Source organism: Daphnia pulicaria, chromosome 7 (assembly GCF_021234035.1).
Source record: "Daphnia pulicaria isolate SC F1-1A chromosome 7, SC_F0-13Bv2, whole genome shotgun sequence".
NCBI classification, from domain to species: domain Eukaryota; kingdom Metazoa; phylum Arthropoda; class Branchiopoda; order Diplostraca; family Daphniidae; genus Daphnia; species Daphnia pulicaria.
Genome location: NC_060919.1, coordinates 1,943,292 through 1,966,288, shown reverse-complemented (window position 1 = coordinate 1,966,288; position 22,997 = coordinate 1,943,292). Strand labels below are relative to the sequence as shown.

The window sequence follows — 22,997 nt, the reverse complement described above, 5'->3', positions numbered from 1 at the left end:
ACGTTGGCACAGTTCCGCTCCTCCTTGAAAACCCATCTCTGTCGTGTTGCTTTTGAAAACTGAAATTTATATGCTTCCTCTTCCCCAAGTCATTGCCGTGCCTTTGTCCATATTGTTTGTAAAAGTGCACGTTAAATATGTATTACATTATTATTATTATTATTATTACATGTCGGATGTCACCGCCAAATTGATGTCGTAGAGAAGTCACCGCCAAATTGATGTCGTAGAGAAGTCAACGCCAAATTGATGTCGTAGAGATGCCAACCCCCTTTCGATGTTCACCTCTTGGCTATTACCTACATGGAGATCAAGAACAACAAGATAATAACAAGAATTCAATTCAGGACATGGCAACTGAACTTACACATGATGAGTTGACACCGATCAGGTTTCCTCAGTAGATGTAGTAGTTCCCATTCTCAAGTTCTCCAATAGATGGAATGAGTCCAGAGAAAATTACTTTTGTCACAGCTTTCTCTACAACAGAATGTTCAAGTTATGACACAACATAAAGTTTCATTTCTGAAATAAGAATAGTAATACCACAATACTGCCAATGTAAATTTGGTAGGAAAAGATGTTGCTACAGCCAACATTGGTCCAAACTAGGGTTATGGTGATCTAGCGAGTCCAATGGAAATCAGCCGATAATTGTGTTGAATCCTATACCAAAGATGAAGAATATGTTTTAGCAATACTTTAATAAAGCTATTGTTGGTTAATACCTGTATGCTGTATCATTTGACATAGACAAGTTCGGGATGCTGAGTTGCACAACCGCAAAATTAGGATCGTGCGCCAACGAGTTTTTGTAACGTTGTGGGGATAGTAGAAAGCGGGTTTTTTATTATTTAAGCATAGAATTAGTTATCTAATCTTAGAAATGTTCAGGATTATCGTTGTTTAGAACATTCTGCTTTTTATAGAGTAATTTTAAATGTATAATTCAGCTTAGTTTACCCATTAAAATTAAAGAAAGTCCAAGCCTGGGATGCTGTTTAGTCTTTTCTTGTGTGTTTGAGCTTGTCACTTGTCAGCAGATCTGTCAAAAAACACAAGAAAAGACTAAACAGCATCCCAGGCTTGGACTTTCTTTAATTTTAATGGGTAAACTAAGCTGAATTATACATTTAAAATTACTCTATAAAAAGCAGAATGTTCTAAACAACGATAATCCTGAACATTTCTAAGATTAGATAAGTAATTCTATGCTTAAATAATAAAAAACCCGCTTTCTACTATCCCCACAACGTTACAAAAACTCGTTGGCGCACGATCCTAATTTTGCGGTTGTGCAACTCAGCATCCCGAACTTGTCTATATTCAGCAGGCATACAATGATTTTGGCAAAAAAAGTTGACAGTAGCCTGCAAGCCTCTTTCACGTTTTCTCCTGCAAATTAATGATATTTAGGTTATCCAACATATTCAAGAAAAAGAACACATGCTCAGCAAATTCCACACGAAATCGATCTAATTTACTTACAAATTTATTGGTAATTTACGAAGAAAATAGCTTCAGCTAAACTTTTGACAACAAACCGCCATTAGCCAATAACTTACAATCATCACGCCATCTGTTTGACACATCTAAAACTCAGTATCTAAAGGGCTAACCTTTAGATAGTCACAAAACTTGAAAACGTGATTTTTGTTTGCTTAAACCTAGCACGGAATCTTTAGAACTCTACAGAGAACAAAGCTCACTTGTTAGTTTCATGCAAATTTTCCGGAAGTAGACCGGAAGTAAGCGATAGCGCCTTAACCATTGAGCTGATGATCAAACAAACCAAATATTCGTGATCTCCATGAAATTTGGGGTCGAAAAAGTGTAATTTAAACGAAATCCAGATTTTGGTCAAAATCGAGAATTTTCCTGAACTATGGGAAGTTCAGGAAAATTTTTGAAACCGGAAGTACGAAAACGCACAAAACAAAACATGAACTTTACCACAAATTTGACGAGGATCACGAATATGTGGTTCTTTTGAGCGTGGGATGAATATTTACTGAACTACTGTCTGAAATGAGAAAACCGGAAGTAGAAAAAAAAGCAATTTTTCAAAATTCTAACAAGTGAGCTTTGTTGGTGGTATCGTTATCGTCAGTTTTCACTAAAAATTGTCTAACAGCAACTGCCGATAAATGTTTTAGAGATGTGCAAAGTAATTCAAAATAATTGCAAAAAAACCGTTGAAATAGGCCGTCTAGCGTTAGAAAGAAGAAATGTTTAAAATTGTTTGTAAACAATTCCCGCTCTAGGTCATTGACAATTTGACACTCATTGAAATAATAAAGGCATAAGAAACGTCAAAACTTACGCAACACATCTTCAACAGCCAAACACTTAACTCCAAATGGCGATCATTCCAGTGATCTGCAACACTCGCGCTCCCGCTCAGTCTGCCATGAACACCCTTTATAAAGTAAAAAAAACAAGGCCATATAGCAAATTATTTTTATTTGCACATTTATTGATCTAGTCTGCAATATACAAAGAGTCCATTGCATCAGAGACTAAAAACAAAGAAACGAAACAAAACTGTTAGAAAAAGACCCATTACGCCAGCGAGAGATCCTTCCCATTCACACTCATAGAAGCACCAAAACTGATCCGTGTGAACCTCAGGAACTGACAACAGGGGAAAATACGTGGCAGTCTACGTGTTAACTTAAAAAATTGGTTATGTAAACATCAGAAGAATAATTTTCAAATTTCAGATACTTTCTGTGTTGCTGACAAGTTTCCCCTGATGAAATCAGTTAACAGGCATTGAACAGTTGTAGTCTATCGGTTACAAAAAAAAAAAAAAATCAACCTAGCAGTTTACATTGATGCAAACAAAAATATATTGATCCTATGTTTACACCAAGGAAAAAGAAGAGTTTAAGCAAAATGGCAACCGAAATTGAAATTCTTTGTTTTCAAAAAGAGATACACAATTCTACACTGAAATTAATTTAACTGTTCAGTTGCACTTAATGAAGTATTGAGTGTCTTGTATAAGATGATGTCTCTGTTTTTCTTTGAGCCCCAAGTAACTTGAACAAATTTTCCAGGTTGAACAGAAATGCCGTCCGAAAACCTTTCTTTAAATCAAAAAAGGATATCTAAAGACTAAAGTAAGGAAATTAAAATTAGAACAGTAAGTAGAAATGTGTTACTAGTTCCTCACCACCAAGCAGGATTATGCTATGTCATCAGAATCTTGTTCGAATTCTTTGGAGTAAGGAAACTGCCCGTGTTTCATCCGTTGAGCTATTTTCTGGTTAGCCTTGAGGCACAAATCCGGACGATTTTTCATCATTTCCATCCATTCAGGTTTTGAGACGAGAGTAGCGAAATTTTTTGCTATAAACTTCAGAGTGCTTTTAAACAGTTTCGTGGCTGAGTGGAAATCGGACCAAATCAACAGTTCGATGGCGTTTCCGACCGACAGTTGATTGAGCAATTCTTCAACGCACTCTTTCTTGAGGTTCTCGATACCATATTTATCGGCATCTTCATACAGCTGCCGGGCTAGACCATTCTCCTTCATTTTTGGAGCTTTTCCCGTGTACAGACAAATGAGCAACTGTCTGAATACTTCGGGCTCAATATCTTCAATGTTGACTATCCTTGTTTTGGACTCGATGAAGCTGGACTGGAACATGGTGGCGAATACGGGACTTCCAGTTGAGAGGACTATCACATGAGCACCGATCGTCTGCCCATTTTTGAAATGGAAATGGACGTCACATAGAGTTTGACTGTAGAACATTCCAGCCAGACCCTTTACGATTTTGTTTTCGTTCAACTCACTATTTCCAAAATCGATCCACAAAGCAACATTTTTCGGATTATCTTTGCTGAATATGCGTTTTTCCCACAGCTTGGAGTTTACCTGGTTGAATTCTGCTCCCATGAATAGGAAATTGTCTCCATTGTCTAAAGAAACTTTAAGTGGAGGTAACTTTTCACGTTCTGTCACTTGGGATGAAACTGATGCTTCATCAATCTTTTGGCGTTTTGGCTCTGATGGTTGTGCAGCTTTAACTCCCACTCCAGTCAATTGAGAATAACTTGAATCACTTTCGCTAGATGAATATTCTTTTAAAGTGAAGGAGAAATAATAAGGCTCCATTTCATTAAAAGTCTTGCAAAGGAAATCGTAAGTGATGATGTAAATGCGACCAAATTGGGATCCACGAAGTGCAAACACAGTTGTGTACGCCCCCACATTTGTCTTCATTTTAGCAGAAAAACTCCAGTTCACACGATACAATCCAAGACGCACTTCTTCTACATTAGTCAGCCCATTGTCGCTCATTTTTTTGTTCATACTGAAGTTATGATACTAATAATCTTGGTAAATCTGAATTGAATTGTCACAAAAAGAGATAACCTGTACTGGAATCGACACCAAAGAAACGTTTAAGCCAATATTTTCTAGATGCAGAATTGCAGACGACGAGACGAGTCTTAGCCAGCAGTCTCAGTGTTGCCATATTTAAAAAACAGAATTGAATTGCAAAAAAAGCATATTATTTCATCTATTTTCATTATTAATTTTGGCTGTTTTAGTAAATTTTCCATTTAATAATTATCTTTGTCGCCCATTTTTCTATTTGAAAAATAAATTGCAATCGAACATGGTTGATTTAAAAACGGGATGCATGTTTTATTTTCTGGGTCAAGATTTCAAGAATACACATAACTGAATTGTAATGAAACATTCAGGGCACTACAAAATTGTCTTTGTAAGGAAACGTAAAGAGAGTCTTGTTCGATTTTCAAATGGCACGTTTCTTCGATGGAGGTAGCAGAGCTGCCATACGCTGGTTTGCCTGCAGACACAATTCCGGGTGGTTCTTCATGAAACTCATCCATTGAGGCTGAGAGCAAAGTTCACGGGAATTTTCCAAGAAAAACTCCATGGCAATTTCAAAGAGATTCGGTAAAGGGAAGGAATGGGACCAAACCAAAATGTCGATGGCGTTCTCGGTGCTCAGTTGTGTCTGCAATACTTTGATGCATTCGTTCTTCAGAATTAAAACTCCATATTTATCTGCAACTTCATAAAGCGGTTGAACGATGTTCTTCTCTTTCAATCTGGGAGCTTTGCCAGTGTACAAAAAAATCAGCAACTGCTTGAAAACTTCGGGGTCGAAGTCATCGATGATCACTATTCTCGATTTAGACTCAAAATAACTGGACCGGAAGAAGGCAGCGAATACAGGACTCCCGGTCGACAAAATGTTAGCATGAGCTCCGATGCCCCCCAAGTCTTTGAATTGAAAATGAACGTCACAGTTAGTTTGCTTGTTGAACATTTCTTCCAGTCCGTTTAGGATGTTAATTTCGGCCGCGGTGTTCGTTCCGAAGTCTATCCATAGGATAATGCCGTTGATCGGAGAATCGCACATTAATGTTAGATTCCAATCAACTGAATTATACTTAATCAGATAATAGGTTTCTGTCAAATCCCAACCAGAGCAATAGCACCACATGTAAAGAGGGTCAATTTTCCCATCTGTGATATTAGATCCCAGCATCTGCTGACTCTGTATTATCGATCTTTCAGCATTCCCACCATTCTCACAGAAATCCATCTTGCAAGCTGTCTTTTCAACTGTAAGTATGGCAGTGTACTTCCTAGTTTTGTTAATCGTAGGTTGAAAAGAGTATATCAAGTTGAATACATGATTAATCTGGGAACCACATAGACGAGTCTCTTCTTTGTAAGTACCCACTTGACTGTGTACCATATTGGTTGGAAATGTCCATCTTATACGAAACAATCCAAGCCTAACTTCCTCAGCCTTGACATTTAATAGTTCTTCCATTTCATTGACTTGAGTCAATGCTCGATCGATGATCGACGTATAATTTTACCTGGGTAGAAAAAAGAAATAAATATAGTTACACTAGATATGTGAACAGAAAATAGCTGAGCTTAAATTCTAATTATTACTTGTGTTGTATATGTATAATTAAGCAGGATAGTTAACACAAATTAACACATGCCAACATGGCCTTGGTTACCTGAATCAAGCGGTTATTGCCGGCCAAACAAAGCCAACAGCCAAACATGCCATCTGGTGATGGAAGTAGTCATAAGGTATCAAGAACTTTTTTTTAAACTTCTATCAAAAAGAAGGGCTCTTGAATTCCTGATGCCGTATTTATTGACAGCATAAAAAAACGACGAGTGCGTATCTTTACAACCATGACTTAGAAACACCTAATGAAAATGAAATTATTTTCACAAACAAACAAAATCAAATTGTTACGGTAGGCTACTTATTTTTCCGCTATGGAAAAAAACTGTCGGGGGAAATGGTTATCGATTTGCAGCGACGAATTCCTGTTAGTCTTAATCAATTAAGGGTACATGTTGTACAAGGTTACTTTTAAAGTGAAGGAGAAATAAAAATGGGTATTAATACGTACCAGTATAAAGAAATCTAACTTCGTATCAGATTCTAAAAGAAACGATAAACTGAAATCCACGCCATAAAATTCCAAGTCCAACACAAGAGACAGAGCTCAACTCCTTTAATCTAAAAAACGAACATTGCTAACGATCGTATAAATAATGATGTGACATTGTTTCAAATAGATTTGAAATGTACGATTGCAGAGAAGACCTGGGACCTCTTAATTATCAAGATTCAAGACCTTTGTTAATTTGATTAAAATGGAAGGTTTAACATGGTTTCATTTCTAAACTGAACGCTAGTATAAAAATATAGAAACAAAACAAGTTTGCCGACTTGAGTTATTATCAAACGACCAAAATTATATACACACTACCAGGGAACTTTAGGGTTTTGTTTTCATTCAACGTAAAAATGGTAGGGGGGCTTAGCTTTAACTCCTTCCCAACAAATTGGGTGGCATTTTCAAACAACTTTTGGATGGAGTGAATTTGAGAAGAGACCTAAAATTTCGAGGGCAATTTTGGATCTCAGTGGAATCACGATCGTCCAAATCAACCATTCTGTACAAATTTGGTAGCAAACAATCAGGTTTAAAAAGACGCCAAAGCAAAAACATTACCTCGGATAATACCTTTTCTGTTTTGCCAAATTTTAAACTTTTTGAAATCACTTCACATTTACGTTTATTTACCTTTTTTGGTAAAAGCAAACAAGTAAATTTAGATGATAAGATTAAAGTTCAACTTGGTTAAGTAAGATAAAAGGAAATTAACTTTATGACTAAAATCAGACGCTAACAATTCCGAGTTTTCGTGACAAAAGCACTGTTTTCATTCAACTTTATAGATTCCTAAGTTGAAACTTCACATAACCTAGACGAAACCAATAAAACAATTTTAATTCAATGGTTAAAATCAAAAATAAGAATCTCATACGTCTTACCGAAAATAGTGCAAATTATTCTTCATCTGAAAATAATCCAACTTCATATCCTTCGGCGATGAGGTTGGCCATTCTCTGGTTAATCTTGAGCCACAATTTGGGATGGTCCTTCATGAAATCCAACCAAGCGGGTTGAGAGCAGAGCTCCTCAGAATTTTTCGCAATAAAACGCAAGGCCTTTTCAAACAGCTTGGAAAGCGAATGGAATTGTGCCCAGACCAACACTTCCATAGCGTTATTGTTGCTCAGTTGAGTTACAAGGAGGTTGACGCAATCATCTTGGAGGGATTTGACGCCATATTTATCAGCTACTTCGTAAACGGACTGAGTAAAGTTGTTTTCCGTCAGCTTTGGAGCTTTACCGGTGTACAAGTAGACTAACATTTCCTTGAAAACGTCCATTTCACTGTCGGCAATATTCACAATTCTTGTTTTTGACTCAACGAAATCCGACTGAAGCATGGCAGCGAAAACAGGACTTCTGGCAGTAAGGATTGCAACGTGGGCCCCGATCTCTTCACTGTTTTTGAACTTGAACTTCACATCACACAGAGTTTGATTGTGCAAAATTTCTGACAGTCCGTTGATAACAATTTTTTCATTTCTTTCATTTGTCCCAAAGTCGATCCACAACTCGATCATGCTGGTCTTATTTCCTGATAGGATTTGGGATGAAGAGAATTCCCATTTGATAGGGTCATTTCCAGTTTGAGGTTCACTTTTGCTGCTTTTGCCTAAATACATAACTTTGACAGAATCTGACAGATTTTTCAATTCGGGCAAAACTAATTCTTCCTCTAATTTTAAGCGTTTCGATTTTGATTGCTCATCTTCAGGTTGGCTTGCAGAATGGTCACTACAAGAAATAAATTTAAGTGTGACATAGTTGGAATACGCTGTATTCCTCGTAGAAATCTTGAAATTCCTGCCTTCAAGGAGAAATTGTTGATGATATTTCACGTTTTTACCCTTTTCCAATGAAAGCTTCCATACGACACGAAATAATCCAAATCGAACTTCTTTTACTATCACTTTGCCTGACATTGCTTTGCCTGTCATGATGATGGATGGATTACCAAGGGTCAAGAGTACACCAGACACGTAATTATTTCACCAGCTGTGTTGTAGAAGCAATTTTTGAGATGAATTTTGAGAAGTTAAGTGGAAATCTTCGATTATTTCATGGTTTTCCTATAAGCACAACAAACATCATCAGTATTGTACAATGTTACATATTCCATCTTAAATTAATGTTTTAGAATTTTTAGTTAAAAATTCTAATAAACCACATAATTCAAAATTCACTAAAATAGTATCAAATAATCCACATAACTGTAGACAAATCTAAATTTCAAAAAGCAATTGATGAAAATTGTGACTTTACTGCTGATGTAGTCTAGTCAATTGGATGGAATTCAACGAACATGCCAACAAGTCAAACATGTTGGGTGTATGTACCACTGTACCCTAATTTAATGCCTCACCCAGCAATCATTCTCAAGACAAAAAAAAAATACCTTGATTACACTTGTAAAGGACTCCTGCTTTACCAGTGCTTAACACAACTAATCGAAGCAGTAACTATTGGTAACTATCTATCTCGCACTCGACTACACACTATTCACGACAAAAGCAGAAGACGATTTAAGCATTTTCATCTCATTAGCGTTAGCGCCACCTGTACACGACTAACCGCATTATGATCGCTTCATGAGAGTAATGGCGAATGGCGTAGGGCAAAATTTATTCAATTAAACTCTTGAGTTTTAACCTTATCAAAACAGACCTGAATCCCATAATAGAAGTACATAACATTTTTCAATGAAGTCACCCTTCTTCATATGGTAGCAAGAAATGCAGAATCAATGGGTCTCGAACGATCGTCCATCGTCGTACACCACACCTTCCACCAAGCAATGTTGAAGAGCAGACAAATCCTCAAATATTGTATGAATCACTAACTTTTTCACAAATAAGTGAATAACGTTTTGACAACCATTCTTTACAAGCTTGGTTAAGGACAGCACCCATGCTGCCAATTTTATAATGACGTTAGAAAAAACAAATAAAAAAATTATACCTTTTCCGCCTTTTCTGTTTTGCCCGTTTTTGCCAAATTTCTTTCTGATGATTCACTTTTAATTTAAAGTTTATTATCTTTTTTGGTTAAAGCGAACAAGTTAGTTTAGATAACTCATTAAAACTCAATTTAGTTAAGTAAGGTGGAAAAAATGGAAATTAATTAAATTAAAATTATAAGCGAATTACCCTAAGGTATCGACTGCTATCAAAAAGGATCTAAGATTGAATTCTTTGTGTCGTGTTTATTGACAGCTTCAAAAAACAAACGGGGAGTGAGGCTTACTTTATATTGAGAGCGTTTCCGGCATACAAATTGACGAACACAGGAATAATAATAATGAATGATGCGAATAATGCCGTCGAAATAATAATAACGTAAGCGTGAGCATGAACTAAGCAATTCTTTCTTTTCTTAAGAGTTGTCACAAAATCAAACTGCAAAAAATTTAAAAACAGTAAAGTAATTTCGAACCAGACCTATATAGTGCTCACGATGCATAATTTTTTTTTCTGTGGAAGAATACAAAAAACTTAGTTAATGGAAAATTCTAGTCACCTTTACAATTAATTATATTTGTAAGAAAAGAAAAGAGTACCTATTGTTTTGTTTTTAAATGGCACGTTTCTTCGATGGAGGTAGCAGAGCTGCCATACGCTGGTTTGCCTGCAGACACAATTCCGGGTGGTTCTTCATGAAACTCATCCATTGAGGCTGAGAGCAAAGTTCACGGGAATTTTCCAATAAAAACTCCATGGCAATTTCTAAGAGATTCGTTATAGAGAAGAAATGTGACCAAACCAAAATGTCGATGGCGTTCTCGGTGCTAAGTTGTGTCTGCAATACTTTGATGCATTCGTTCTTCAGAATTACAACTTCATATTTATCTGCAACTTCATAAAGCGGTTGAACGATGTTCTTCTCTTTCAATCTGGGAGCTTTGCCGGTATACAAAAAAATCAGCAACTGCTTGAAAACTTCGGGGTCGATGTCATCGATGATCACTATTCTCGATTTCGACTCCAAATAACTGGGCCGGAACATGGCAGCGAATACAGGACTCCCGGTCGACAAAATGTTAGCATGAGCTCCGATGCTCTCCAAGTCTTTGAATTGAAAATGAACGTCACAGTTAGTTTGGTTGTTGAACATTTCACCCAGTCCGTTAAGGATGTTAATTTCGGCCGCGGTGTTCGTTCCGAAGTCTATCCATAGGATAATACCGTTGATCGGAGAATCGCACATTAATGTTAGATTCCAATCAACTGAATTCTTCTTAATCAGATGAAAGGCTTCTGTCCTATCCCAACCAGAGCAATTGCACCACATGTAAAGAGGGTCCATTTTCCAATCTGTGATATTAGATCCTGGCAGCTGCTGTATTATCAATCTTTCAGAATTCCCACCATTCTCACAGAAATCGGTCTTGCAAGCTGTGTTTTCAACTGTTAGTGTGGCAGTGTACTTCCTAGTTTTGTTAATCATAGGTTGAAAAGAGTATATCAAGTTAAATAGGCCTACATGATTAAACCGGGAACCACATAGATGAGTTTTCACTTTGCGAGTAGCCCGACTACCCAGCACTTGACTCAAAAACATATTGGTTTTAAATATCCAGCTTATTCGAAACAATCCAAGCCTAACTTCATCAGCTTTGACATTTAAAATTTCTTCCATTTCATTGACTAAAGTGGTAACAAATTGCAACTTTGTTGCGGATCAATCTCATACTTCGCGCCAGAAGTTTAGTTACGGCTCTCACCCCTTCAGAAAGAGGCTGTACAAACGCCCAAGGGGGGTTTCTGTTTAGCCTCTCCATCTGTCTTCTTGATTCCGTTCCTGTCAGTGTCTAGCTTCTTCTTGTAATATCTGTGGTGTGAGTATCAAGTGTTCTGGTTAAAGTATTTTCTATGTATTTAACTAATCTCATGCCATGTTATATTACCTTGTGTGTATTGAGTCGATGCCATGCCATGACAATATAAAAGGGACTTGAAAACTAAATTCGTGCTTCGATTTTATTGAATTCTAACAGGTTATGGGACCCTATCGACTCTGCTAACTAAGCAAGCATGGCAAATCATGAAGGAAATGGGAATAATCTAATATTCCAAGCCAAATTTAATGGAACAAGATTTTCACAATGGAAGTTTGGAGCCCTTATCATGGCTCGAGCCAAGAAGCTGGTGGGAATCATAGAAGGAACGGAACAAAAACCAGTTGAGGTAACAAAACTCTTGCTCGTGTTTTAAAAATTTATAGCAGACATGTTACAAATAGAGAAGTCAGAAGAAAAATGCATGAGTTGGAACACACAGTGTGAAATGGTGATTGAACCAGCACCACCATACATTTTTTTACGACTGAATGTATTTGGTAGTAAAAGTGAAATAAGTCTACCCAAGCAGAGGTGATTGTAGTAATCTTTTGTAAATTTAAAAACGGCACCCAAAGGAGAGGTGATTGCAGTAAACTTTGAAAAACCAAATTTCACACAAGTAGAGGTGACTGTAGTAAATTTTGTTACACCCAAGTAGAGGTGATTGTAGTAAATTTTGTTACACCCAAGTAGAGGTGATTGTAGTAGATTTTGAAAATTAAATGGCACCCAAGTAGAGGTGAGTACAGTAAAAACTTTGAAAACCAAATTTCACCCAAGTAGAGGTGATTGTAGTAAATTTTGTAACACCCAAGTAGAGGTGATTGTAGTAAATTTTAAAATTAAATGGCACCCAAGTAGAGGTGAGTACAGTAAAACTTTGAAAACCAAATTTCACCCAAGAAGAGGTGATTGTAGTAAATTTTGTTACACCCAAGTAGAGGTGATTGAAGTAAATTTTGTAAACTAAATGGCACCCAAGTAGAGGTGAAAGCAGTAAAACTTTGAAAACTAAATTTTACCCAAGCAGAGGTAGTAGTAGTAAAAGTTAGTTACACCCAAGCAGAGGTAATTGTGGCATAGTAAACTGAATTGGATATAGCAAACTAAGTTATACCCGTACAGAGGTGTTGTAGTAAACCTCTTTTGTTGTCTTTTATTCAGGAATATGATGAAGAAGGGAAATTGAAAAACGGAAGGAAAATCAACACGTGGATTGAGAGAGATGCCATGGCTGCTGGGCTTATTTACGGAAGCCTAGAACCCGAGTATCAGACGTCAGTCGGAGGATCAGTTGACGCGGCTGACATGTGGAAAAGACTTAATCAAGAGCACGCACAAGTGGCAGCAGCCAACTCAAATCAATTGACAGCGAAGTTTTTCCAGTACATCATGAATCCTGGTAATAATAACCAAAAATCAACAACAATGAAGTATAGTTTTTGAAAGGCAATTTATTATTTGACAGAGCATAGCGTATCGGCACACATCAACACTATAAAGCAGATGGCAGATGAATTGAGTAATGTGGGAGCTCCAGTATCAGATGAACAAATTGAAGATCGTATTCTGTCTACTCTACCACCAAGTTTTCATGGCGCTAGAGCAGCATGGGAAACTCTACCGTCTGGAGAGCACAGAAATCTCATTCGACTGACTGCAAGAATGGTGCTTGAAGAAACCAGAAACAAAGCTTTACCAGGAGGTGGAATAAATCCGGCTGATGTGGCATTCTTTGCTTCACACCCGAGCAAGATACAGAAATCAACTGATGAAAATACTGAAACTGCATTTGCAGCCCATGGTGATTACAGAGGAGGCTATCGTGGAAGAGGATATCGAGGAAGAGGCTATCGTGGAAATGGTGGCGAAAGAGGAAGTGGCGGATACAGAGGTTACGGACGAGGAGAAGGACATCGCAGCAATGGAGGTCACCGAGGAGATTATCAAGGAGGAAGAGGCCACCATCAAGGATCTAAACCACAATTTGGTCCATATGATTGCTACGAATGTGGAAAACCGGGTCATCTAGCACGCAATTGCTACAACAAAAAGCAGGGAGAGCAGAGAAATGCACGCCAAGTGAAATTTGACAACAATCGCAAATTCAACGGAGGTGGAGGAGACAACGACATCCATCATCCAGCATCCAACCTGCTTTCATCATACTGTTTCTTGTCAAAGAATGAAAACGACTGGTATGCAGACTCAGGCGCCACACACCATATGACGGAACGAAAATATTTCTTCTCTTCACTAAAATCAGTTGACCCAGGATCCTGGAAAGTACATGGAATTGGTTCTATCAAGCTGGATGTACTAGGAGTAGGAGACATCGAAATAGAATCGTACGTGGACGGAAAAAGAATAATTGGCAAGCTGAACGATGTGTTATTTGTTCCAGAACTTGGAGCCAATCTTTTCTCGCTTGGTACTGTAATGGATCGTGGATTTAAGGCGAATTTCACTGACAATATCGTGCTCATCATAGATAAGAAGACAAACACTCCTGTGCTGGAAGGAAGAAAGTTAGGCAAGTCATTGTACCACATGAAGTTTACAGCAGTCATCCAGAGCCAAAAACCGCCAACAATTGAATCAGCAGCAGCAAGTGTCAAGTCAACATTCTCAATCGCTCGATGGCATAGAAGATTCGGCCACGCATGCAATAAAACAGTCAGAAAAATGGCGAGACTCGGAGCAGTGAATGGTTTGAAACTGAACAAAGAAGATGAAGAGGAAGACGACATCTGTGAAGGTTGCATATTTGGAGCAATGAAGAGATCACCATTTAAGGCAAGTAACAATCGAGCTACTGAAGTGGGAGAATTGATTCATACTGATGTTGGATTTGTCAATGTTTCTACTCCAAAGGGAGAAACCTGCTTCGTAATTTTTAAAGATGATTACAGCGGATTCACTAAAGTCTATTTATTGAAGAAAAAGGGAGAAGCAGCTGAAAAATCTGAAATTTTTGTGGCATGGCTAGAACGACAAACAGGCAAGAAAGTAAAGAAATTCAGATCGGACGGAGGAATCGAGTACCTGAAGAATAGAGAATTTCGTGAGAAAAATGGAATTATCCAACAAACTTCAAACAGGTACACTCCACAAGAAAACTCGAGAAGTGAAAGAGAAATGAGAAGAACCATGGAACCAACACGAAAAATTATCCATATGAGAGAAGTCCAGTCAGAGTCAAGCCTGATAAAGAAAGAAAGCAGAAGAGTCCTGGAATTATGGGGAGAGTTTCTACTCAGCACCGTTCATGTTCTCAATAGAACTATTTCGTCGCGAGTCAACAAAACACCATTCGAGTTATTCTACAATAAGAAGCCAAGTGTTGACCATTTTCGAGTTATTGGATGTCGAGCTTATGTTCATGTCCCAGATCAGCTAAGAAAGAAACTTGACTCCAAAGCTCAACCAGGATGGTTGGTCGGATATCCAGAAGATATGAAAGGATGGATCATATGGGAGCCTATTTCGAGAAAATTCATCACAAGCAGGGACGTGATTTTTAATGAAGACCTGTTGATCAACGACTACAATGAAGAGACAAGCGAAAAGGAAACAACATTATTTGATCCATTTCTTCTTTCTGCAGAAATTCTCGGATTGGTAACAATAATAACAATTTTTTTAAATTTTGAGGATTATTTAATGATTATCAAATAATTGGTGTGGTGATAGGATGAAGAAATCCAAGAAGAGTTAAAAAGTCCAATCCTAGGAACGAGTAACGAAAGAGGAACATCTGCAGATAATATAGGAGAAGAAGAAAATCCTGAAACTCATACGGTAATAAAAATTTGGAGGTAAAAATATGTGTATACACCAATGAGAATTTGAATATTTATATCTAGGAAGCTCAAGAGATTGATCAACAAGAATTAGATATGGCAGAGAACCGAAGACAGGAAGAAATCAATCAAGCTCATGAGAAAGTTCAAGAGATTGATCGTGTTGAGATAAACAACGAAAATGGTGGAGGAGAAGAACCAATTCCCGAAATCGGAGCAGAGATTGAAATTCAAATAGAACAGGAAGAGCCGAGAAGAAGAAAACAACAACGTCCGAAAGATAAAACTACGAGAACTCCTCCTGTTCCTGACCAAATCGATCCACAAGCCGATGATGAAACACTTCCCGTTATTGATCTACCAATTCCGGAAGGTCAAGGAAGAAGAACTGGACGACCCAAGCATTATACAGCAAGATATGAAGCCTTTAGGAATTCTCTAGATAGACCATTGGCCAAACTTGGATTAATCGGTATGCTCATAATATTCGCAATATTTGTTCTTGTCAAGTAAAAATAAATTTTGTTTGAGAATAAACCTAAATTTATTTGCTGAAATGGTATATAAAATGTCCCATTGAATATTTTTTTCTCATCTGAAAATAACAAATAACAAGAATACTATTTTTTGGAACAATAGGAGAATTTATGGAGAAAAACAGTAGAGCATTACATGTGGAATCGAATGAGCCACAGAGCTACAGAGAAGCTATGGCCATGAATAAAGAAAAATGGCTACCAGCTTATCAAAAGGAATTCGACGCTCAAATTCGGAACAAAACATGGATCCTTGTTCCTCTTCCTGTTGGCCGAACTGCACTAAATTGCAAAATGATTGGCAAAATAAAACCAGCCTACGAGGGTGTAGAAGAAACCTACAAGGGAAGATTGGTAGTAATTGGAACCGGACAACGCTATGGAATGGATTATGAAGAAACATTTGCACCAGTTCCACACAGTGAATCGGTTAAAGTAGTGTTAAGCGAGTGTGCGGCCCAAAACATGGAAGTGTTGCAGTTTGATATTAGCACAGCTTTTCTCTACGCTGATTTGGACAAGGAGGTGTACATGAAACAACCGGAAGGTTTTATAGCTCCAGGAAAAGAAAATTTAGTGTGTTTGCTTAAAAAGTCTGTAAATGGATTGAAACAAGCTCCTCGACTCTGGCATGGCAGATTTGACCGCACTCTTCTCCGTCTTGGATTTAAACCGTGTAGAGCCGATCCATGTGTATACATCAAGAGAACAAATACTGAAACCAGCTACATTATAGTTCACGTGGATGATGCATGGACAGGCAGCAAAAGAAAACAAACTCTAATTGAAGTTCAAGAAGCAATTGGAGAAGAATACCAATTTAAAGTAGTGCCACCAACCAGATACATCGGGATCAATATCACTATGGATCCCACAAACAGCCGATATTTCCTGTCACAGCAACATTTAATAGAGAAGATATTGACAAGATTCGGGATGAATGAAGCATTCCCCAGAGTGACTCCAGCAGATCCAAAAGTTAAACTTTCAGTGTGTAAAGGACAACAGAGCGAGGGAGAGAGAGGTTACAGCTTTCGCGAAGCTGTAGGCGCTCTGTTGTATATAGCCCTTCAAACCCGTCCAGACTTAGCCTATGCGGTGTGTAGAATTGCAAAATTTTGTCAAAACCCAATGAACGAACATTGGAGAGCCCTCGACCAAATTTTTGGCTATTTGAAAGCAACAAAAGAATATGGAATTTGGGTTGGCGGACAAAAGAAAGGACTTGATTGCTATGTTGACGCGGACTTTGCAGGCGATATTGATGATTCCAAGTCAACATCAGGAAGTATAATGTTTCTCAATGATGGACCAGTGGCATGGTCCAGCAAGAAACAACCAACTACGGCTTTATCAACAACAGAAGCTGAATACATAGCAGTGTGCCAAGGAGGAAAAACAGCCGTATGGCTTGGCTACTTATTGGAAGATCTACTTGGGAAGGATATCAGGAATGTACCAATGTATTGTGATAACGAGGGGGCAGTGAGACTGGTGCATAATCCTGAACTGCACCAAAGAACAAAACACATTCGACTCAAATGGCACTGGATAAGAGAACAAGTGGCGGACGGACTGTTAGCAGTGAAATTTGTTAGAACACATAATCAGCTGGCCGATACATTTACAAAAGCACTTCCAGGACCAAGATTCGTTGATATGAGAAAAAGAATAGGTGTAGGTGTTGTAACAGATTTACCAAGTATGAGATTGAGGGAGACTGTTGCGGATCAATCTCATACTTCGCGCCAGAAGTTTAGTTACGGCTCTCACCCCTTCAGAAAGAGGCTGTACAAACGCCCAAGGGGGGTTTCTGTTTAGCCTCTCCATCTGTCTTCTTGATTCCGTTCCTGTCAGTGTCTAGCTTCTTCTTGTAATATCTGTGGTGTGAGTATCAAGTGTTCTGGTTAAAGTATTTTCTATGTATTTAACTAATCTCATGACATGTTATATTACCTTGTGTGTATTGAGTCGATGCCATGCCATGACAATATAAAAGGGACTTGAAAACTAAATTCGTGCTTCGATTTTATTGAATTCTAACAAACTTGTTATATCTTCAAGATGGATTATTAGTCAAAATCAATGATCGACGTAAAATTCTACCTGGATATTGGAAATAAATAAAGTTAATCTAGTTATTTGATTCTTTGGATATCTGCTGAATAGAAAACAGTTTCTAATTCTAATTATTCTTAAGTATTCTATAAGTAAGAAGGACCAAAAACGCAAGAAATACATACCAGCATGGCCTTGGTTAACAAAAAAAATGAAACGCGAAGTGGTTACCATGGTTACCAGCCAAGCTGAGCCAGCTAACAGCCAAACATGCCATCTGGTGATGGTAGTAGCATAATATTCGAGAAATTTTAAATTTGACTTTTCTGCTATAAAAAAGAGGGATTTTTAAATGTGGTAATGAAAGCTTCATTAAACAAACCACGAGTAAGGCTATCTTCATTTTGATGGCATTTCCGGTAAAAATTGACGAATACAAGACTACCAGCCGAAAGAATAATAACGTGAGGGTGATTGGTGAGTGCCTTGGAGCTAAATTGAAATTGAACATTGCACAATGCACAGCGTTTGATTTTCAAACACCACCGTCATTCCATTTGGGATTTTTATTTTAATTTGTCACAAAATCAAACTTCAAAGTAACATTGGGCGAAATGGTTTATCGACTAGCAGCGACGGAAGCCAACTGAGTGCCGTGAATAAGAAACAATTCATGACGAACTTCTTTAAATTGACAGCCTCAGAAACTTTCATCTGCAATACCTTACACGAAGCAAAATGTTGTTGAACAGTGGAAAAATCCGCAAATGTGGTATGAACTTATCATCTAAGTTTATTTACCTTTTTTGGTAAAAAGAAATAAACAGTTAAATTTAGATGATTCAACATGGTAAAGTAAGATAAAAGGAAATTATAGTTGGATGAACATTATAAGATGACAGTAACAATTCCGAGTTTTTCGCGACACAAACACACAACAGCACTGTTTTCATTCAAACTTCGTAGATTCGCTAGTTGCAACTTCACAAAACCTATTGGGAACAAAAACAATTTTAATAAAACGGTAACGTAAAAAAAAAGAAAAAAAAAGTCTTCATACCATAACTGGAAATTGTTTTTAATCTGAATAGCATCCATTGTCATATCCTATGGTGATGCGTTTTGCCATTCTCTGGTTAATCTCCACACACAAGTTGGGATGATCCTTCATGAAATCCAACCATTCGGCTTGGGAGCAGAGATCCTTAGAATTTTTCACAATAAAGTGTATAGCTTTTTCGATCAGCTTGGCCTGCGAATGGATTTGTGCCCAGACCAACAATTCCATAGCGTTATCGTTGCTCAGTTGAGATACAAGGAGGTTGACGCAATCGTCTTTGAGGGATTTGACGCCATACTTATCAGCAACTTCGAAAACAGACTGAGTAAAGTTCATTTCCATCAGATTTGGTGCTTTTCCAGTGTACAAGTGAACTAACATTTCCTTGAAAACGTCCATTTCACTGTCTGCAATATTCACAATTCTTGTTTTTGACTCAACGAAATCCGACTGAAGCATGGCAGCGAAAACAGGACTTCCGGCAGTAAGGATTGCTACGTGGGCCCCAATCTCTTCACTGTTTTTTAACATGAACTTCACATCACACAGAGTTTGATTGTGAAACATTTCTGACAGTCCGTTGATAACAATTTTTTCATTTGACTCGTTTGTCCCAAAGTCGATCCAGAACTCGATCATAGGCTCTTCTCCCATCAGCTTTTGGTCTATTAGGATTTCCCATTTGCTAGGGTCATTTCCAGTTTGAAATTCACTTTTTCCTAAGTACATAACTTCGACATGAGACAGACTTTTCAATTCGGGCAAAACTGATTCTTCTTCTATTTTTATGCGTTTCGATTTTGATTGCTCATCTTCAGGTTGGCTTGCAGAATGGTCACTGCAAGAAATACATTTAAGTGTGACAATGTTGTTAAACATTGTATTCTCTGTAGAGATCTGGAAATTCTGGCCAGACTGTGTTCCGCAAAGGCTAAATTCTTGACTATATGTGACGTGGTTACCCATTTCCAACATAAGATTCCATACGACGCGAAATAATCCGAATCGAACTTCGTTTACGGTTACTTCGCCCGTCATTGGTTTTTCAGTCATGATGGATGGATTTTCAAGAGTCGAGATGCATACAAGACACGTAATTATTTCACCAGCTGTGTCAAACAGTTTTTGAAGTTCAGAAAAGGGGAAAATCTTCGATTATTTCATGGCTTTCCTGGAAAGACAAACAAAATTATTATCAGTGTTATACATTTTCCATCTTATACTAATGTTTTAGAACTTTTAACTACAAATTCTGAAAAGATACATAATTTAAAATCAATTCAAAAATATTATCAATGTAAACATAACTCTTCGTTAAACATTTCCATTCGACAACCAGCAGCCAACTTAAAGAAAACGAAATATTTTGAAAATGCTGTAGAGAATGAATTGATAAAAATTGTAGCTTAATTGCTGATCTAGTCTAGTAAAAGTGAGTAAGTGATGGAATTAAAATGAATGTAGTCTACAAAGTGGGGGGCGACGAGTCTATAACATGATAGGTGTGTGTACCCTAATTTAGTGTCTCAATATTCCCAAGACAAAAAAAATACCTAGATTAGATTGTACTTTTCAAGAACTCCTATTTTAAACAATATAATAGAAGCAGCAACTATTGGTACTATTTACTTTAGTACTCGTCTTATTCGGGTATTCGGCTCACGACTTCCTTCACGAATGACAAAGCAGAAGACAATCTAAAGAGTTCAGATTAGCGCCACCTGTGAACCACCAGCCGCACTATGTACGCCTCGTGAGAGTAAATTTGAAGGGGTGTGTGAAAGGGTAAGCCTATAAAGGAAATTGATAGGGCAATTAAACTCTTGAGTTTGAACCTTTCAAAACGGACTTAAATCACACACTTAAAGTACATAAAATATTTCAATCAAGTCACCCTCTTCTTATGGCAGCAACAAATGCAGAATCGTGGGTCTCATCGTCGTACACTAAATGACTAAACTATTCCACGAAGTAAGACGTTAAAGAACAACACATTTTCACTAATGCCATTGTGTCTATTATTCTTTACAAGCATGGTTAATATTTAAAAACAACCATGCCGCCAATTTATAATGACGTCAGAAAAATAAGAAATAAATTTATGATCTACCTTTTCTGTTTTGCCCGTTTTTGTCAAATGCCTTTTTGATGATTCACTTCTTATTTAAAGTTTATTCCCCATCAAGGTAAAAGCGAACAATTAAATTTAAATCATGTATTAATGCTCAACTTGGTTAAGTTAGGTTAAAAAAAGGAAATTAATTTGATGAAAATTATTAGTTGACAATTACGACTTTGCGAGTTCATCCTTGTTCGCGAGCACTTGTTTTCATTCAGACTTCGTAGATTCGCAGGTGGAACTTCAAAAACCTCTAGGCAACCAATAAAACAATTTTAATGACATGGCACCATAACAAATGGAAATGTAAAGCGTCTTACCTGAAATGCTAATTATTCTGAATCTGAACAGGTCATCAGGACGAATTTTGCCATTCTCTGCATAATCTTCAGGCACAATTTGGGATGATCCTCCATGAAATCCAACCATTTGGCTTGGGAGCAGAGCTCCTCAGAATTTTTCGCAATAAACTGCACAGCCTTTTCAATCAGCTTGGGAAGTGAATGGAACTGTGCCCAAACCAACAATTCCACAGCGTTATCGATGCTCAGTTGGGTTACAAGGAGGTCTTCGCAAACCTTTTTGAGGAACTCGATGTCATATTTATCGGCAACTTCGTAAACCGACCGAGCAAAGTTCTTTTTCACCAAATTTGGAGCTTTTCCAGTGTACATGTAGGTTAACATTTCTTTGAAAACGTCCATGTCAATGTCTGCAATATTCACGATTCTTGTTTTCGACTCAACGAAATCCGTCTGAAGCATGGCAGCAAAAACAGGACTTCCGGCCGTAAGGATCGCTACGTGGGCCCCGATCTCATCACCATTTTTGAACTTGAAGATCACATCACACAGAGTTTGATTGTGAAGAATACGTCCCATTTGAATGGTAACCAATTTTTCAACTAATTCGTTCGTCCCAAAATCGATCAAAAACTCGACGAAAGGATTACCTCCCTCTAACGTTTGGATATGGTTAAATTTCCATTTGCCATGAATATATTGAGTTTGAGGTACCCTTTCGCCAAACAACAATACTTTGATAGGAGGCAGACTTCTCAATTTCGGTGAAACTGATTCTTCTTCTAGTTTGATGCGTTTTGATTTTGATTGCTCATCTTCAGGTTTGCTAGTGGAACGGTCACTGCAAGAAATAAATTTAAGCGTGATTACGTTAGGCCTACCAATCGATTCTTTCTTCCTAGAAATCATGAAATCACTATCAAACTGCAATCCGGACAGTCGAAATTTGCGACAAATCCGACAATCTTTCATGTTGCCAACATTATGGAAATATTTCCATAAGACGCGGAATAATCCAATTCGAACTTCATCTACCGTTACTTTGCCTTGGCCGTCGTCGATAAATTCTTCGTCCATGTTATTATTGTTTCTTGATGGCAAAGTAATTTTGAAATGTTAACGGGTGAAAATCTTCACTTTTCCACAGGTTTTCTGAAATAACAAGAAACATTTAGATAATAGATATATAAAAACATTTAGTTACAATACTTCTATTTGCAAAATATTATCAAATGAAAACGTAACCCTTTGTTAAACAAGTAGTCAGACCTGTACTTCACGAAAATGAACAATTATGAAAGTACTGAAGAAAACTACACATTTCAAAAACTAAATTATTACTTAACTGCTGATCTAGTCTAGTGAAATTGATAATGATTAGATAATGAATTATAAAAACGAACGTGTTCTACAGGTTCTACAACGTGGGGGCCAACGAATCTAATCATGTTGGGTGAGTGTATACCCGAATCCAAAGCTTGCAAATAAAGTTTTCTCAATAATAAACATTTACCTTGATGAAATTGCACTTTCAAAAAAACTTTGATTTTACAAAACTAATAGAAGCAGATATCACGATTTTCGTGATACCCCCATTTCGACACATTTTTCAGGCATTTCATTCGGCGTTGCCGATTGCCGTATATGTGACTTCGCCCCCACTCCTTCGCTTTTTCCATTGTTTCCTATGTATCAAGTCCCATCTGTATCGATATACAAGGCCTTGATACATAGGAAACAGGGAAAAAGCGAAGGAGTGGACAGGAAAGGGGGCGAAAAGCACATATACGGCA

General features: G+C 37.5%; 6 protein-coding genes and 1 long non-coding RNA gene across 13 annotated transcripts in view; 1 reads left to right on the top strand and 6 right to left on the bottom strand.

Moving 5' to 3' along the window:
- The window catches only part of LOC124349621 (LIM homeobox transcription factor 1-alpha-like), a 947,038-nt gene that overhangs the window by 879,501 nt on the left and 44,540 nt on the right, over window positions 1-22,997 (top strand). The window lies entirely within an intron of this gene.
- Window positions 174-747, bottom strand: LOC124350393. The gene is made up of 4 exons (XR_006920887.1): window positions 729-747; window positions 547-666; window positions 368-480; window positions 174-299 (listed from the first exon to the last, which is right to left on the bottom strand). It is a non-coding gene; the product is annotated as an uncharacterized LOC124350393 (long non-coding RNA).
- On the bottom strand, window positions 2,445-4,474 carry LOC124349809. The gene is made up of 2 exons (XM_046800662.1): window positions 3,179-4,474; window positions 2,445-3,120 (listed from the first exon to the last, which is right to left on the bottom strand). Exon 1 carries the CDS (start codon window positions 4,322-4,324, stop codon window positions 3,191-3,193), a length of 1,134 nt encoding a protein of 377 aa, XP_046656618.1. The 5' UTR covers window positions 4,325-4,474; the 3' UTR covers window positions 2,445-3,120; window positions 3,179-3,190.
- Window positions 4,639-6,057, bottom strand: LOC124349846 (speckle-type POZ protein-like). Of its 2 annotated transcripts, none has more exons than XM_046800749.1 (2): window positions 5,957-6,057; window positions 4,639-5,877 (listed from the first exon to the last, which is right to left on the bottom strand). In XM_046800749.1, the coding sequence occupies exon 2, from the start codon at window positions 5,826-5,828 to the stop codon at window positions 4,776-4,778; it is 1,053 nt and encodes a 350-aa protein (XP_046656705.1). In that variant the 5' UTR covers window positions 5,829-5,877; window positions 5,957-6,057; the 3' UTR covers window positions 4,639-4,775. The 2 variants fall into 2 exon arrangements, with proteins under 2 accessions (XP_046656705.1, XP_046656706.1); XM_046800750.1 differs by having other exon boundaries at window positions 6,028-6,050.
- On the bottom strand, window positions 7,092-9,358 carry LOC124349850 (TD and POZ domain-containing protein 1-like). 5 transcript variants are annotated; one of them, XM_046800760.1, is made up of 3 exons: window positions 9,271-9,358; window positions 7,368-8,558; window positions 7,092-7,297 (listed from the first exon to the last, which is right to left on the bottom strand). In XM_046800760.1, the coding sequence occupies exon 2, from the start codon at window positions 8,424-8,426 to the stop codon at window positions 7,383-7,385; it is 1,044 nt and encodes a 347-aa protein (XP_046656716.1). In that variant the 5' UTR covers window positions 8,427-8,558; window positions 9,271-9,358; the 3' UTR covers window positions 7,092-7,297; window positions 7,368-7,382. The 5 variants fall into 5 exon arrangements, with proteins under 5 accessions (XP_046656716.1, XP_046656714.1, XP_046656713.1 ...); XM_046800758.1 differs by lacking the exon at window positions 9,271-9,358 and adding an exon at window positions 9,154-9,243; XM_046800757.1 differs by lacking the exon at window positions 9,271-9,358 and adding an exon at window positions 8,852-9,009.
- Window positions 10,046-17,973, bottom strand: LOC124349837 (speckle-type POZ protein-like). The gene is made up of 3 exons (XM_046800727.1): window positions 17,909-17,973; window positions 17,713-17,771; window positions 10,046-11,154 (listed from the first exon to the last, which is right to left on the bottom strand). The coding sequence occupies exon 3, from the start codon at window positions 11,122-11,124 to the stop codon at window positions 10,060-10,062; it is 1,065 nt and encodes a 354-aa protein (XP_046656683.1). The 5' UTR covers window positions 11,125-11,154; window positions 17,713-17,771; window positions 17,909-17,973; the 3' UTR covers window positions 10,046-10,059.
- On the bottom strand, window positions 18,499-22,790 carry LOC124349849 (TD and POZ domain-containing protein 1-like). Of its 2 annotated transcripts, none has more exons than XM_046800754.1 (6): window positions 22,718-22,790; window positions 21,223-22,356; window positions 20,894-21,155; window positions 20,337-20,574; window positions 18,784-19,954; window positions 18,499-18,715 (listed from the first exon to the last, which is right to left on the bottom strand). In XM_046800754.1, exon 2 carries the CDS (start codon window positions 22,279-22,281, stop codon window positions 21,235-21,237), a length of 1,047 nt encoding a protein of 348 aa, XP_046656710.1. In that variant the 5' UTR covers window positions 22,282-22,356; window positions 22,718-22,790; the 3' UTR covers window positions 18,499-18,715; window positions 18,784-19,954; window positions 20,337-20,574; window positions 20,894-21,155; window positions 21,223-21,234. The 2 variants fall into 2 exon arrangements, with proteins under 2 accessions (XP_046656710.1, XP_046656711.1); XM_046800755.1 differs by having other exon boundaries at window positions 20,413-20,574.

Coding starts and splice junctions, on each gene's coding strand:
- LOC124349850 (XM_046800760.1), bottom strand. CDS start 8,426: ATGACAGGCAAAGCAATGTCAGGCAAAGTGATAGTAAAAGAAGTTCGA.
- LOC124349837 (XM_046800727.1), bottom strand. CDS start 11,124: ATGGAAGAAATTTTAAATGTCAAAGCTGATGAAGTTAGGCTTGGATTG.
- LOC124349809 (XM_046800662.1), bottom strand. CDS start 4,324: ATGAACAAAAAAATGAGCGACAATGGGCTGACTAATGTAGAAGAAGTG.
- LOC124349846 (XM_046800749.1), bottom strand. CDS start 5,828: ATGGAAGAACTATTAAATGTCAAGGCTGAGGAAGTTAGGCTTGGATTG.
- LOC124349849 (XM_046800754.1), bottom strand. CDS start 22,281: ATGGACGAAGAATTTATCGACGACGGCCAAGGCAAAGTAACGGTAGAT.